Source organism: Berghia stephanieae, chromosome 1 (genome assembly GCF_034508935.2).
Source record: "Berghia stephanieae isolate SIO BIC M18660-M18661 chromosome 1, UCSD_Bste_1.3, whole genome shotgun sequence".
Lineage (NCBI taxonomy): Eukaryota > Metazoa > Mollusca > Gastropoda > Nudibranchia > Aeolidiidae > Berghia > Berghia stephanieae.
In genome coordinates, this window is record NC_088360.1 from 135,401,231 (window position 1) to 135,418,730 (window position 17,500).

The 17,500-nt window shown below is 37.1% G+C and overlaps 1 protein-coding gene across 1 annotated transcript in view; it reads right to left on the minus strand.

The window, feature by feature from the left end:
* LOC144963276 (uncharacterized) overlaps nt 1-17,500 on the minus strand; it is a 189,184-nt gene that overhangs the window by 79,861 nt on the left and 91,823 nt on the right. Inside the window, exons 25-27 of the mRNA XM_078897155.1 lie at nt 14,824-14,877; nt 7,957-8,013; nt 1,852-1,896 (exon numbers count right to left, since the gene is read on the minus strand). Of these exons, the coding sequence (XP_078753281.1) occupies nt 1,852-1,896; nt 7,957-8,013; nt 14,824-14,877 (156 nt within the window). The remainder of the gene's footprint in view (nt 1-1,851; nt 1,897-7,956; nt 8,014-14,823; nt 14,878-17,500) is intronic.

The window sequence follows — 17,500 nt, forward strand, 5'->3', positions numbered from 1 at the left end:
GAAATGATTCAAGAAGACTTGACACATCATGAGTTTTCACACTTAGAATTTCATTCCGGATTGTTTTAATCTCGTAACTAAACCTACCCCGGTTTCTATAGCGTGAAATGGATAATAGGAGTTGCTTGCTACCCTTTGGATATGACGCTTGTCTATCGAAAAGTACTTTCTACCAGATCCAAGAGAACCAGCTACCCGATCACCCCTTGGTGGAGAAGGTTAGAGGGGTGGGGGAGCGGGTGGAGAGAGGCGGGGGAGGGGTGTGTGTGTGGAGAGGGCTGGGGGGGGGGGTGGAGAGGGTAAGAAAGAAATCTCCACTCCATCCTGGATCGAACTCGGTCCCTTTGCGTAAGAAGTGCTCTATATACTGAGCTACCGGGACCCCATCCACATCAAAAGTAAGAAAACAATTAAATCGTTATGAGAATAAAGTATAAAGCTAACAGGGTACTCCAATCCAATAGAAAATGGGTCATGGCCTTTTAAAAACCCGCCAGACTTTATCAAGCATAAAATCTCATTTCTGACCCTTAACCAAAGGAGCACAATAATTACAACTATGACTTTCTCTGAAAAAATAATAAGTATAAAATATTTTGGCAGAAACTCTTCCTTCAAATATCGATCGATTAACAGGACCCGCATCTTGTCAAAAATTCTCGAACCTGGGACTTGTGAATTTTTCCTTGAAGTATCAGCTACTCTGAAATTGTGTTTGCCAAGATGAGAGACATTTGATTGGTAGATATTTAAAGGACGAGTTTTCTGGCCAAAATTTTAAATACGTGTTTTTCCAAAGTTCGGCAGCACTAGAGTTTGGCCGATAATCTATTTAACTTTCTAGTTCACCCTTTTGATGAACATGTTTTTCTTATTCAGCCCCAATTTCTCCCAACCTCTATCAACACCACACACTGACAAAACACCTTGTTTCATTTTGGCCGAGGTATACATATTGACAGGTCTGATAATCGAAAGCGATTTTGGGCCTGTTCTAACATTGTTGTAATGGACAGTATTTTGCGTTGATTTGAGAGTGTTTCCATTAGAACAATGACAAGGGACCATAATAATTTGGGTTGTGAGACCTGCAAATACGTACACGTCGATTTTGGCCAAAGTGAATACTAAGCCGATAAAGGCTGTTGGGTATTCGTCGTTTTTAGTATACCACATTCTCACGAAATGTTTTACAATTTGAAGCTTAAAGATAAATTGATTACATTTTTTCTGAGCTCTATTGATGCAAAATATTTATATCTTATCTTTAAAAGAGATTTTCTCCGTTTTAAAATTTTTTTGACCCCCTACCCCCACCCCACCCTCTCTTCAAATACGAATGACTTTGACCCTAATTAAGATACAATTACAAAAATTCACATTGTATTTTGCCCAGAAATGGTGCCTATGTTGATATATATATATATATATATATATATATATATATATATATATATATATATATATATATAATATATTATATATATATATATATATATATATATATATATATATATATATATATATAATATGGGAGTCGCATTTTTCCAACTTCCGACGGGTTTGTCAAATCAACACACAAGGGGGCAGCGTAGCTCAGCGGTACAGTCTTTGCTTCGTACCCCGAAAGGTACCGAGTTCGATCACCTGCCGCTGCGTTCGATGGCCTTGAACAAGTCACCTCGACCTAGCTCAATTTGGGGCGCTGCACTGCGGCTGACGCCTGGACTATTTCAGTCTTCCCTTGGAATAAACCCTAGATACAAATTTCCCCTATGGGATGAATAAACGAAATTTTATCTTTTTAAAATTTTATCTTTATCTTTTATCTAATTGATGATATCAACTTACAGCAGCTCCCTTTTGTCCTACTGGTCCGGGCGGTCCCGGTGGGCCCTGTCAAGAAAACAAAAGCAAGATAAATGAAGTGTCTTTAGTTTTAGTATATTTAATACTTCTACGATCAATACTGCCATACTCTAGAAAACCACATATTTTATAATTTGGCCAGAAAACTCTTCCTTCAAATATCGATCGATTTAAGTGACCCTCATTTTGGAAAAGAAAAAAACAAACAAAAACCTCTCAAACCAGGGACTTCGCGAAGTCCCAGGTTGAGACTTTTTTGTTGTTGCCAAGACGAGGGTCATTTAAATTGATCGGTATTTGAAGGACGAGTTTTATGGCCAAATTTTAAAATATGTGGTTTTCCAGAGTATGGCAGAATAAATAAAACACGATAATGAAAACATGACGATGAGCAGTATCTATTTCATTTAGATTTATCTTTATGAAAATAATTTTTTTTAAAAAGTAGCATGTTAAATAGCCAAACTAAATGTGTGAACAATTTAAAATAATAGCATATATATATATATATATATATATATATATATATATATATAATATATATATATATAAGAGAGTAAATATCGACCATGTATTTGTACTTTGAAAAAGGACATTTAAAAAATCTGTCCAGAAATCTCATCCTTCAGATTTCGATCGATTTAAAGGACCCTCATCTAGGCAAAAAAAAAAAAAAAACACTCTCAAACCAGGGACATTCTTAAAGTCCCAGGTTTGAGAGTTTTTGTCAGGATGGGGATTATCATAATCGTCATTATTTAATTGACGAATTCTCAGGCCAAATTTTAATTTTATGCACTTTTTCAAGGTTCCACAAATGACCCATATCTTCAATCTGGTGCTATATCGGTGAGGGACAAAAACCCCCCAGTAAATTTAAAGTAAAACAATACAGAATATGAAATTATTTCGGTCTCCTGTAGCTCAAGAAACTGTATTCAATCTGCTTTATGAAAATTCAACATTTAAAGTAAAACAATACAGAATATGAAATTATTTCGGTCTCCTGTAGCTCAAGAAACTGTATTCAAACTGCTTTATGAAAATTCAACATTTAAAGTAAAACAATACAGAATATGAAATTATTTCGGTCTCCTGTAGCTCAAGAAACTGTATTCAAACTGCTTTATGAAAATTCAACATTTAAAGTAAAACAATACAGAATATGAGATTATTTCGGTCTCCTGTAGCTCAAGAAACTGTATTCAATCTGCTTTATGAAAATTCAACATTTAAAGTAAAACAATACAGAATATGAAATTATTTCGGTCTCCTGTAGCTCAAGAAACTGTATTCAAACTGCTTTATGAAAATTCAACATTTAAAGTAAAACAATACAGAATATGAAATTATTTCGGTCTCCTGTAGCTCAAGAAACTGTGTTCAAACTGCTTTATGAAAATTCAACATTTAAAGTAAAACAATACAGAATATGAAATTATTTCGGTCTCCTGTAGCTCAAGAAACTGTATTCAAACTGCTTTATGAAAATTCAACATTTAAAGTAAAACAATACAGAATATGAAATTATTTCGGTCTCCTGTAGCTCAAGAAACTGTATTCAAACTGCTTTATGAAAATTCAACATTTAAAGTAAAACAATACAGAATATGAAATTATTTCGGTCTCCTGTAGCTCAAGAAACTGTGTTCAAACTGCTTTATGAAAATTCAAAATTTAAAGCGTTTCATCATGATCTCTAAAAAATAAATTTAAAAAAAAAAACTGAAAAGAAAACTAGAGCGTTTGTACAAAGCAATATCCATTAAATGTACTCAAAACGTTTTATAAAGGGTCCCTGACCAACAGCAACGCGTAACATGTAAAACGAGACATGACGCCTGTTAGGCGATGTTACAATTTTTCCTACAGAGACAACGCTGTTGACGTCCAGGTACTACACTGATTTGAAAACATAGCTCCAGATTGAGGCGAGATGGGTCATCAGACACGAATAAATGGTGACGTAGCTAGAACCACATTATTTCAAGTCTGATAACCGAACAAAATTATGGATTTGATTTAACATTGTTGTAATGGATAATTTTATTTTACATTGCTTTGAAAGTATTTCCATAACAACAATGCGCTCATCATAACAATTTGTGTTACCAGACCTGTAAACAAGTGCATTTGTCCACTTGAACGAATGGTGCGTAGTGATATGAGTTATATATACACACAACAAAAGGAATTAATTGATTTCCCAACAAACTATGATCTCTAGCTCTTTTCTTGTCCTTGATCATTTTTAAATGCGTTTCAAAATATTGTGAAAAATAATCATTAAAACTAAAGCCATCTGGTTTATAGAATAGAAAGACATCTTTTCAAAAAATTTCAAATTCATTTATTATTTATTTATTGAGTTATTTTTTTGTTGTTTGAATGTATGTTGTTGTTTCAAATGCCATTGAAAAACATTGAGCTTTTGTATAGCGCAATATCCACTAAACGTACTCAAAGCGTTTTACAAAGAGTCCCTGGTCAATAGAAACACTTAACAAAAGTGAGTGTCATACCACAACACCACATAGCTGCACATAATTGGGGAAAGCATAACATTAACCTGAATAAACCGAACAATTTTGAATCGTAAAATACATGTCTATGACCATAGAACACCATGTGGGATTTCATACTTTGCCAGTAAAACCAATTACCCAATTTTGTGGTCCATTGTCTCAAATGGTATATGATGTCGGGGGTGAACATAGTGACAAATGTAGATCTTAAATTCAAAACGACAAGAAGTATGACAATTTTAGTTTGTTTGCCACTTCCATGAATTATGTTCATTCTCTTTAATTTTAATTAATTAAGCTTTTATATAGCGCAATATCCACTAAAATGTGCTCAAAGCGCTTTACAAGGGGTCCCTGGTCAACAGCAACATTTAACATGTAGGACGGGACATGACGCCTGTCAGGCTATATTACAATTTTTCGGACAAAGACAACGCTGTTAACGGCCAGGTACTCATTTTAAACCTGAATACGGTGAGAGAATGTGAGTAAAGAGCCTTTTCCAAGGACTCAACTATGCGCCGAGCGAGGCTCGAACCCAGGTCCTTCCGAGCAAAGAATAAAAGGAAAAGGGCAGCAGTGGTTCAGCGGTATGGTCTTTGCTTCGACCCGAAAGGTACACACGTTCGACCACCAGTCGCTGTGTGGCATTGAGCAAGTCATTCCTCGCCCTAGCTCACTTTGCTGCAATGCACTGCGGCTAACGCCTGGATTATTCCAGTCTTCCCATTGAATAGACTCTAAAGACAAATTTCCCCTTGGGGATGAATAAAAGTGAATTTTATCTTAATATTTTTAAAAAATCAAAATTTAACCAGAATCCCGTATTTTTTTTTAAATTCTAAAAGCAACTACCAATCACCCCGACATAGGTAACACCGTTCTGATCTGAGGCAGCAAGTCACAAATTATAGCATGCAGATATATAAACAATAACAACAACAACAATAATAATAACAACAACAACAACAACTACAAGGGTTATGTGGCGATTCTACCAATTCTTAGTGAATTGCTAAATATATTTTTAAAAGCTATACTGGCTAGATAGATACACAAGTTTCTCTCATTTATGAATAACAAACAAAAGTGAATAGAACTGCTTCAAAAAAGAACAAAATACCAAACACGGAATGTTTCGGGCTCAAAACCCTTCTTCAGCCAACAAAAGAAAGCAAACAAAACAATAAAGACATACATACATTACTATCAGATAGTTCACTTTCCAAGATTTTTCTACAGAGTGCGGCTATGTGGTCTAGTGGTATGACACTTGCTTTCGGATCGGAAGGTCCTGGGTTCGAGCCTCGCGCTCGGCGCATAGTTGAGTCCTTGGAAAAGACTCTTTACTCACATTCTCTCACCGTACTCATGTGTAAAATGAGTACCTGGCCGTTAACAGCGTTGTCTTTGTCCGAAAAATTGTAATATCACCTAATAGGCGTCATGTCCCGTCCTACATGTTAAATGTTGCTGTTGACGAGGGACCCCTTGTAAAGCGCTTTCGGCCCATTTAGTGGATAATGCGCTATATAAAAGCTCAATTTAATTTTTTAATTTTAATTTTAGAAGACCTCTGAAATATCTCTGTCGTCTATCTGGAAGTTTGTAATTTATGTATGTCTTTATTGTTGGTTTTTTTTTTTTTTTTGGGGGGGGGGGGGTTGTCGTTTCAAACTTCCTCTGAAGTTGTAATATACAGACAGATAGTGCTACAAACAATTCGATTCGTAGAATTAAAAGATTTAGCTCCAGCTAGAGAACTGCAAAGACGTTTTTGATTCAATCAATTTTGTTGAAAAGGAGAGTTTGGTTGCCTAGAAACTGTATTTAGGGCTTCGGAGAATATTTTGATTAATAGTCTTACTTACTTTTCAATGAGAATCTAAGACAAAGATTAATTGATTCGTGCCTAGCGTGAGAATAATGCAAGTTTGCCGCAATCGGAAATGTTTACTGTTTAAAATTACCAGCCACATCTTTACCTTCATACCTCAGTTTATATTTTACAAATCTTTACCTATATTTCTAACATCTAGTTTTGACATCGGTTCAAAGGTCATGACAGGTACTATCCAATACTGCCGTGCTCTGGAAAACATGTATTTAGAAATTTAGCCAGAAAACTCGTTCTTCAAATATCAATCGATTTAAATGACCCTCGTCTTAGCAAAAACTTTCAATCCTGGGCCTTCGCGAATAGAGGACGAAACATGCAATGAAAATGAACAGAAAAAAATAGTCCGATTTTCAAACTCTTATAATAAATTATATGTCGTACTCTGAACAAAAAAAAAAAAAACATATTAAAAAGTTTGGCCAGAAAACTCGCCCTTTAAATATCAATCAATTAAAATAAGCCTCATCTTGGCAAAAACTCTCAAACCCAGGGGATTCAAGGCAAACTTTCCCGTCCCAGGTTTGAGAGGGGTTTTTTTTTCGACGAGGGTCATTTTTATCGATCGATATTCTTCAAAGAATTAGTTTTCAGATCAAAATTTTAAATAAGTGTTTATCCAAAGTAGGCAGATTAAGCGTAGATAATTTTTTTTTCTCTCAGGCGATTGCACTCAGTCGCTATTCTATATTGTAACTCTATCATTGTTCTAAAGTCTTGCAAGAGAAGATGGAAAAGGATAAGCTGAAAGCTAATGAACTATAAGTGTATGCCAGCGTGTCAAAAATTTAGACATAAATAAATAAATAAATAAACAAATAAATAAATAAATAAACAAGAAAACCAGCCAAACAGAATTAGAACAAAACGTGAAGAACACAAAAAGGCAACAAAAGAAAAATAATTCTCAGAACTGTTCAAGATTTAAAGCAAAATCAACTCTAGGTTGGTAAAGACTATGATTCGGTCAAAATGGCAAGCAATGTGTAGAGAAAATGAAAACTGGAAACTGCCGAAGAATGTCCTCTAAAACCGTTATCAGATTCTAACATTACAAAAGCCTTAAAACTGAAGCAAACAGGATATGTGGCGTGGCGGAAAGTTTTGGATTCAGGCGTGCATAAAACGTCATCAGGCCTTAAAATGAAAGAAAATAGAATGTGTGGCGTGTCGGAGAGATTTTGATTTAAGAGTGCGAAAAACGTCACCAGGCTTCTAAAACTAGAGGCAAATAGAATGTGTGGCATGGCGGATAGATTTTGATTTAGGAGTGTAAAAAACGTCATCAGGCTTCTAAAAATAGAGGCAAATAGAATGTGTGGCATGGCGGATAGATTTTGATTTAGGAGTGCGAAAAACGTCATCAGGCTTCTAAAATAGAGGCAAATAGAATGTGTGGCATGGCGGATAGATTTTGATTTAGGAGTGTAAAAAACGTCATCAGGCTTCTAAAAATAGAGGCAAATAGAATGTGTGGCATGGCGGATAGATTTTGATTTAGGAGTGCGAAAAACGTCATCAGGCTTCTAAAACTAGAGGCAAATAGAATGTGTGGCATGGCGGATAGATTTTGATTTAGGAGTGCGTAAAACGTCATCAAGGCCTCTCGTGCATAAAATGAGATATGAGCAGTACTTGCAGTGACGCTACAAATTCTTCCGTTACCGCTTCCCCGTTGGATGACGTCAGAGCTCCTGGGATTCCTGGTCGTCCTGGGGGGCCCTGGAGGGTGAAAATACATTGGGATGACAATTAGATTATTGTAAAAACAGAAACTGTGGCATAATAGTAATAGAGCTCAACATTTTATTAAAAAGAGCTCTTCATAAAACATTCAAAAGTGTCCCTTACTTCCATTTCTACATTATTGTCTCTTGAAGATTGTGAAAGCAAGAAACAATAATGTAGAAGGTGAAGAAATGTTATATATATATATATATATATATATATATATATATATATATATATATATATATATATATATATATTTCTACGGACATTTCTTACAAATGGATTATGCCGACTGATGAGGTGGGAACACTGAAACGAATCGTCTTGGCAAGAATAATGTGAGTGAAAATTTACATTTATATATATATATATATATATATATATATATATATATATATACACGCACACCCACACACCCACACACACACACGCACACACACACGCACACACACACACTACATTATTTATCTCCCCCAAAAAACAAATGAATTTTTAGATTATCAAGTAGGCAGAAGTCTGTTAATGTACTATAGATAGAATGCGCTTGGCCAAGGAGTTCACAACATTGCCATCCGGAAGTATAACGGACCAACACACAAACTCTGTGTAACCATGAACGTTTATAGTCTAGTTAATACAGTTTAGTGAGAACAACTCACAAACGCGGATGGCAAAAACAACAACAAACGCCTGAGTGACGTCATCTGCATACTATCTATAATTTGATCTATATAAACGCTCTTGAAAAAAGAAGTTTCAATATGTCAATATAGATAGTATGCGCTTGGCTATGAAGCTCACAACATTGCCATCCGGAAATATATCGGACAAATACACAAAACTATGTGTAACCTTGAACCTTTATAGTCTGGTTAATACAGTTTAGTGAGTATTACTCATGAACGCGGATGACCAAAAAAAAAAACCAAAAAAAAAAAAAAAAAAAAAAAAAAAAAAAAAAAAACAAAAAAAAAAAAAACAATAACAAAGACCTGAGTGATGTCAACTTCGAACTATCTATTCTGAACATTTTCAGATACCATTATGTAATGATCAGAGTACGATAAATTCAAGAGGATGAAACGTGCATTGCATTATGTGACGTCCAATAGGGAATGAGATTAGCGGAAGAGTAGCGTCCCTTGATTGGACATCACCTTACAGAGAGAACGTCAACATGGTTTTGCGCATGCGTCTCTCTCGGAGACACTTCACCGAAAGCGAGGACTAGAGACGCATGCGCCCAACCACCATGACGTTCTCTCTCTAATAACTTTTCCGCCGGTGACGTCCAATCAAGGGACGCTACTGTTTCGCTAATCTCATTCCCTATAGTTTAGTTGATTTCTCCCTAAATTATCTGGCCACTTCTTATATTGTTTACTTTCCGGTTTCCTACTTTCGATTGGAGCAACAGACACTTCGTCTTTTTATTATTAAAACTTCTAATCTTATCTTTCGCTTGTCGCTGGCATTCTTTTCTCTTTAACGAAGTAAGATCGTAACATCCTCACATCTTACAATATCTATCCAATAGACTCCCAAATCGAGCTGCCATTTGCATGTCAATTAAAGTTGGCTCTTGAGGAAGAAATTTAGCTCTTCCTATTCCTCATGTCGGCACTGCACTACGGTCAACGCCTGTCCAATATGTACCCGCTGTGGGCAAGAACCCGAGACGGCAGAGCATCTAGTCGAAAGGTGTGTTGTGACGATTCTACCCGGCGGGTTCGCGACGGTGCACGAATGCGGACCGGACTTTGCTGATTGGGTCGATCGTCATAACATAGTAGTGTGAGAACCATAAGAGGCTGCTGCTGCCTGGCGCTAATTCCTTATTTTCTCCAGATGGCATCGAAAGAAAAAATAGTCCCTCCAGATGAATAAAGGCAGTGTATATAATGACCCCCCCCCCCCCCCCAAAAAAAAAAAAAAAAAAAAAAAAAAAAAAAAAAAAAAACTTGAGATTTTATATAGCGCAATATCTACTAAACGTGCTCAAAGCGCTTTACAAAGGGTCCCTAACCAACATGCAACATGTAGAACGAGATAATATGACGCCTAGAAGGAAAGGGAAGGCAGAGGAAGGCAGCAACGGATGACTTGGAGAATAACAGTGAACGAAGAAATAAGACGGACAGACAGACAGACAGACCCACACACATGCATATTTATCTATTTTTTTGTTTATTTATTTATATTTAATTAAAATCTATTTATCTACCTAATCATCCATATATCTATTTATCTGTATCGATCTTATGAGCTCATTGTTCAAATGGAAATTTAAAAAAACGACGCAAATATTGTCCAATACAACAACGTTAACTCACTCAACCCTAACACCGACTCTATCCGTTGTTTACCCGGGTTACTTTGACCCCATGCCTATTTATTACATGTTTCTGAGACAAATTATAAACGTAGTATTAAAGCTAATGTTTTTAGTTTTTTTTTTCATGTTTATGGTAGTTGAATAAAAATATATATGCACATGTTCATTTTTAATACATTTTTTTCCAATTTTGAAAAGTAGCAAAAATCTCTAAGATTGAGTGAGTTAAACTAGGCCCAAAAGTGGATTCGGATGTCAGACCTGCATATATATATCGTCTATTTGTGTCGTTGGAAATTCTGTGTCAAGTTGTCTGTTTGATCTAATTAACATAAATATGCACTTGCGACTGGGAACAAAAGACAAAGAGAAATCCATCATGCCAAATAAAATTAATGTTTCGCTCTTTCTCCGCCAGATAATTTCACAAAATGCCAATGGTTTATTGGGATTTTTTCTTTTTGGGATTTGGCATGATAAATGCCAACAAGTCTTAATTCTGCACCGAGTATCAAGAAAGGGAAGGTTAGTCAAAACTGGGTTCAAGAAATACAGAAAATATTTTTTTTTCTGTTAAAGATAACGCAAGATAACGGTTAACCATCCTGCCATATTCTGGAAAAACACATATTAAAAATTTTGGCCAGAAAACAAACTCGTCCTCCAAATAACGGTCGATTCAAATGAGTCTCATATAGATAGGCAAAAACTTTCAAACCTGGGACTCAACTATGCGTAAAGCAAGTCTCGAACCTTCCGGTTCTAAAGCGAGTATCATACGACAAGACCACATTGCCACACAGTTAAAGGGTTAATAATTACGATATCAAAAAATTAATTCCCTTTATTCATCCCTAAGGGGAAATTTTTCTTTAGGGTCTATTCCAAGCGAAGACTGGAATAAGCCAGGCGTCAGCCGCAGTGCAGCGCCGCAAAGTGAGCTAAGGCTAGGTGACTTGCTTAAGGCCACACAACGCGGCGGGTAGTCGAACTCGGTACCTTTCGGGTACGAAGCAAAGACCATACCGCTGAGCCACGCTGTCCCATTCATCTTCCCAAGAACGCTCTTCCATATCATCTTAAGACAGATTTATGAGCTCTGCCGATGGAAGTGGTGGCGCAATCTTAACATCTACCGAGCACAATAGACTTGTATTTTTTAGCTATTGTGTCGGATTACGACAAAACACGCATTTCAAATTTTAGCCAGAAAACTCGTCCCCCAATATCGATAGATTAAAATGTCACTCATCTTAGGAAAAAAAAAAAAACAAACTTCAAACATGGTTTGAGAGTTTTTGCCAAGCTCAGAGCGTAGCCATCGTTAAGTTATAGCCTGACACTGAAACCCCAAAAGACTGGCATTTTGACGTCATTATTTGGTTTTTGCACCGCCTAGTGAGTTGTCGTTAGTAGAGCTCATGGAAACAAGTGGTCCCATTGGTTGAACTATTGAATACAACTCATGATTTGTTTTCTTTTGTGGCCAAAGACTGACATTTTGACGTCATTTTTTGGTCAGTGTCAGGCTATAAGTTAAAGCTACGATGGCTACTGTGCCTAGCTATAGATAGAATGCGCTTGGCCAAGGAGTTCACAACATTGCCATCGGGAAGTATAACGGACCAACACACAAACTCTGTGTAACCATGAACTTTTATAGTCTGGTTAATACAGTTTAGTGAGAATAACTCACAAACGCGGATGGCAAAAACAATAATAAAGGCTTGAGTGACGTCATCTTCGAACTATCTATAAGTTAACGATGACTCCGCTCAGAGTCATTTTGATCGATCGGTATTTGAATGAATTTTATTTGCAAAATGTTTAAATACTTGTTTACTTTTTTCAATGCACGCCTCACTAGCTTAAAAATATCAACAAAAGCAAAAGTGTGTATGGCTAAATGTTACATATGGTCCACATTCCTGTATCACTGTGAAACATGGACCATAAAGAAGAAGATAGAAAGAAAAATTGAAGCCTTTGAGATGTGGGTGGACCGCAGAATTATGAGAGTACCATGGACGAGAAAGAAATTAAACATTCTAGTTCTTATTGAAGGTCCAGACAACTGTTGGCAGAAGTTAAAGTTAAGGTAATGGCCCTTGAGCATGAAGAATGGCGTTCCATGACATTCAACCTCTGTAGGGAGACGGAACTCCGGTAAGGTAAGGTACTGGCCAAAGAGCGTGAGGAATGACGTTCCATGACATTCTACCTCTGTAGGGAGACGAAACTCCGGTAAGGTAAGGTACTGGCCATAGAGCGTGAAGAATGACGTTCCATGAAATTCAACCTCTGTAGGGAGACGGAACTCCGGTAAGGTAAGGTACTGGCCAAAGAGCGTGAGGAATGACGTTCCATGACATTCTACCTCTGTAGGGAGACGAAACTCCGGTAAGGTAAGGTACTGGCCAAAGAGCGCGAAGAATGACGTTCCATGACATTCTATCTCTGTAGGGAGACGAAACTCCGGTAAGGTAAGGTACTGGCCATAGAGCGTGAAGAATGACGTTCCATGACATTCTACCTCTGTAGGGAGACGAAACTCCGGTAAGGTAAGGTACTGGCCATAGAGCGTGAAGAATGACGTTCCATGACATTCTACCTCTGTAGGGAGACGAAACTCCGGTAAGGTAAGGTAATGGCCATAGAGCGTGAAGAATGACGTTCCATGACATTCTACCTCTGTAGGGAGACGAAACTCCGGTAAGGTAAGGTAATGGCCATAGAGCGTGAAGAATGACGTTCCATGACATTCTACCTCTGTAGGGAGACGGAACTCCAGTATTCTGAGTACACATAGCGTTCTGTAATGCCAAAACACGCTGTATTTAATAAAAATAGTCCTTCAGAGCAATTCGGCCCATGGATCTGGTCAATCCCAGTTTTAAAAGCGTGAAACGGACAAAAGCAATTGTTTGTTACTCTTTATGTAGGATGCTAGTCTATCGCAAAGTGTTTTTCCGCCATATTTAACAGACCCAGCTACCAAATCATTCAAGCTTGTATAGCGCGAAGTGGGGGGGGGGGGGGGGTCATAATACATCTCGACTGTACCCGGTATCGATCTCGGTCCCTTTACGTAGCAATGACTATCCCGCACAAATCTTTGGGCCTCTTTTTCGCTCAAGAAGTGCCCGAATTTGCGTCAAAATATGGGACGAAGCCGTTTCGTATATGCTATTTTTAAAAATTAATTACGACGCTGTTTATCGATGAATATGACTGAAAGTTGGCACACAGTTAGAAAAAATGTCATTTTAGATTATGTCAAGCGACAAAACTCGTGCAATTACCAGAAGACCGTTAAAAATAGATTTTTACTCTTTGGAGTAAAATATTTCTAAAACTACCGGCGTGGAGGTTTTGTCGCTGACAAGGTAATACATGAACATTTCTTCTTTTTGGTTGTAAAATTTCATATGAATATGACGAGTACTTTTCCCGTATTTTACAAAACACCATCCTAATTTGCTCTTCAAATTTCACACTTATTACCCAAGATACAACCAAAGGTCGAAAAAAAATGCCGAAAAAGCGTCCCATATTTTCGCGTTTTTTTCCTCTTTGCGGGTCATCCAAATAAATGACACCTTTGAAACTGCATAACTTGTTTATTTATGAATGGATTTTCAAAATTTAAAAACATTTTTACTCAGTGGAGATAGGGCTTTGATTTTTCATAGTCATTGCTACTTTGCGTGTGGAGCGAGTACACTACCAACTGAGCTATCGTGCCTCCCAAAAAAACTGTTCGTCCAGATGCCGATGGTTTAGAAGGTTTCAACTTGTGGAAAAGTCGTCAAACCTGACACGCCTTCGAATTCTCTGGTTCGAGACATTCCTTATGGACTAATTGTTGTAATGGAAACCAAATAAAAAAAAAACGGCGCTAAATTTTGTCCATTACAACAATGTTAAACCCGGCCCATAAATGGGTTCGGATGTCAGACCTGCATATGTGCACGTCGTTCAAAATCAAGAATCCAAAATAATGCCATTCAAATATAAAGTCAAAGTTTATGTACACACACAATCTCTCCCTCACTCTCTCTCTCTCTCTCTCTCTCTCTCTCTCTATATATATATATATATATCTATCTATCTCTCTCTCCCATCCCCCCTCTCTCTCCTCCCTATCTTTCTCTCTCTTTCTCTCTCACACACACACACACATTCAAAATCGCACACCCACTCCCCACACTCACCCAGAGATACCCACACACCCAACACACATATACACGTCCACAATGAGATGAGATTGCAACACGTACCGATTCACACACATTCACACACACACACACATACACACTCTCTCACACACACACATACACACACACACTTTCAAAATCACACACCCACTCCCCACACGCACACAGAGATACCCCCCTACACACACACACACACACACACACACACACACACACACACGTCCAATGAAATGAGATTGCAACACGTACCGCCTCTCCTCGATCTCCTTTCCGACCGTCTTGTCCCCGAAGACCTTGTAATCCCTGGAGAAACAAATGGAAACAAATAAATGGCATATAATAAATAATAATGGATAAACAATACCACAAACGCTATCGGTAGTTCGAAGATGACGTCACTCAGGTCTTTGTTATTGTTTTTTTGCCATCCGCGTTTATGAGTAATGCTCACTGAACTGTATTAACCTGACTATAAACGTTCATGGATACACACAGTTTTGTGTGTTGGTCCGTTATACTTCCGGATGGCAATGTTATGAGCTTCTTAGCCAAGCTATAGATAGTATACCCCTCCTCAGCCAACAAAAAAAAAAACAAACAATGAAGACATAAATACGTTAAAAAATTCCAGATAGACGACAGAGATATTTTGTAGGTCCCTTCCAGGGAGGCCGAGAGGACCTATAAATTATCTCTATATATCGTCTATCTAGAATTTAGTAATGTATTTATGTCTTTGTTAGGTTTTTTTTTTTTTTTGGTTGTTGGCTGAAGAAGGGTTTTGAGTCCGAAACGTTCCGTGTTTGAATTTAATTTTGTTCTTTTTCTAAGCTGTTATATTCAATTTTTGTTTGTTTATAACCTTTACATGAAGACATTATACATTCTCAACAGCGATTCAACTCCACAGATTATCTAGCCAAGATAGTAGGCGAGAAACAGAAATAGACACCGTGATTGCGTTGGCACGAAACAATAGCCTGTCTTTCACTGGGAAAATATCATTTTATCATTTTTTTTTTGGGGGGCGGGGGGGGGGGTGTTTTAATTCAGACGAAGCTGGTTCCCAACTTGTCGAAACGTCTTAAAGCAGATTTTCTTCTTCGAACTCCCAGGATTAAGATTGTTCTAAATGCTGGAGGATTATGTTAACCTTTTGATAGGGCAAGCGTTTTCTTATCAAAATACGAGAAAAGATGTTCGGTTACAGTATAGCAGCATTTCGACTGATAAAAAACCCAATAAAAAATAAAAAAGTAAAAGAGTTATTTTTTTGAATGGGATAAGTTCATGTGAACTAACATTAGCCAGTCTCTGTGTAGAATATATTATATATAATGGAAGTTTGTTTCAAGACTGAAGACATGCACGAGCATTGAAACAGCCCAATTGGCAAAAAAAGATGAATGGTATTTTTTTTTCAACCTTGTAACTTAAGGTCATTCTCAATTATAACTAGATGTGGAAAATAAATCCAGAATTCAATTAGCGGGAAACATGAGATTAAAATTTATTGTATTTATTGGTATCTACTCAAGAAAACTAATTAACTTTTATTTTTGGATACAAATTTACATTTCATTACCTAGAAAGTATTGTATTGTCCGATATTGAATATATATACATAAATACAGATATATGTATATATATACAGATATATATATATATATATATATATATATATATTTATATATATATATATATGTGTGTGTGTGAGAGAGTGTGTGTGTGTGTGTGTGTATGCATGTATTCCTCCATCTTAATTACATTATATCCTCCGGGCTGTCCGTGTCAAGAGAGATTTCATCGCACAACACATCATGAAACGTCAGTTATGTCGGCATTAAAAATTTGGCATCAGCATTTCTTATTAATTGGTGGGGATCGTATATCTATTTTAAAACAAAAACCATAAATAATGTGTGGAAATCAGACGATGGAGATTTATATACAGGAAATTGCTTTTATGACTAAGGACAGAGAGAAGAAAGAGAGATAGAGAGAGAGGGTGGGGGGGGGAGAGAGAGGGGAGAGAGGGGGGAGAGAGAGAGAGACAGAGAGAGAGGGAGAGAGAGAGAGAGAGAGAGAGGGGGAGAGAAGAGAGAGAGAAGGGGAGAGAAGAGAGAGAGGGGGGAGAGAGAGACAGAGAGGGAGAGAGAGAGAAGAGAGAGAGAGAGAGGGGAGAGAGAGAAGAGAGAGGGAGAGAGAGAGAGGGGGGAGAGAGAAAGAGGGAGAGAGAGAGAGAGAAAGAGAGAGAGAGGGGAGAGAGGGGGGAGAGAGAGACAGAGAGAGAGAGGGAGAGAGAGAGAGAGAGAGAGAGGGGGAGAGAAGAGAGAGAGAGAGGGGGAGAGAGAGAGAGAGGGGAGAGAGAGAAGAGACAGAGAGGGAGAGAGAGAGAGAGAGAGAGAGAGGGAGAGAGGGGAGAGAGAAGAGAGAGGGAGAGAGAAAGAAAGAAAGAAAGAGAGAGAGAGAGAGAGAGAGAGAGAGAGAGAGAGAGAGAGAGAGAGAGAGACCAGACACCGTAAATCTCTGTCCTCATTTAATACCTTTTTGAAGACAGAGTAGCACCTACTTCCTTTCAGTTTTCTGTTTGTGATTTTATCGATTTTATTGAATGATATAGGATGATCGCATGTGCATATTTTATGTAGATAGAAGCGTTTCCGAGAACGTTTGGTGGAAATGGGAGCTATAGAAATTACGCATTATTATTATTATTATTATTATTATTATTATTATTATTATTATTATTATTATTATTATTATTTTTTTTCTTCTTCTTCTTCTTCTTCTTCTTCTTCTTCTTCTTCTTCTTCTTCTTCTTCTTCTTCTTCTTCTTCTTCTTCTTCTTCTTCTTCGTATTATTATTATTATTATTATTATTATTATTATTATTATTATTATTATTTATTATTATTATTATTAT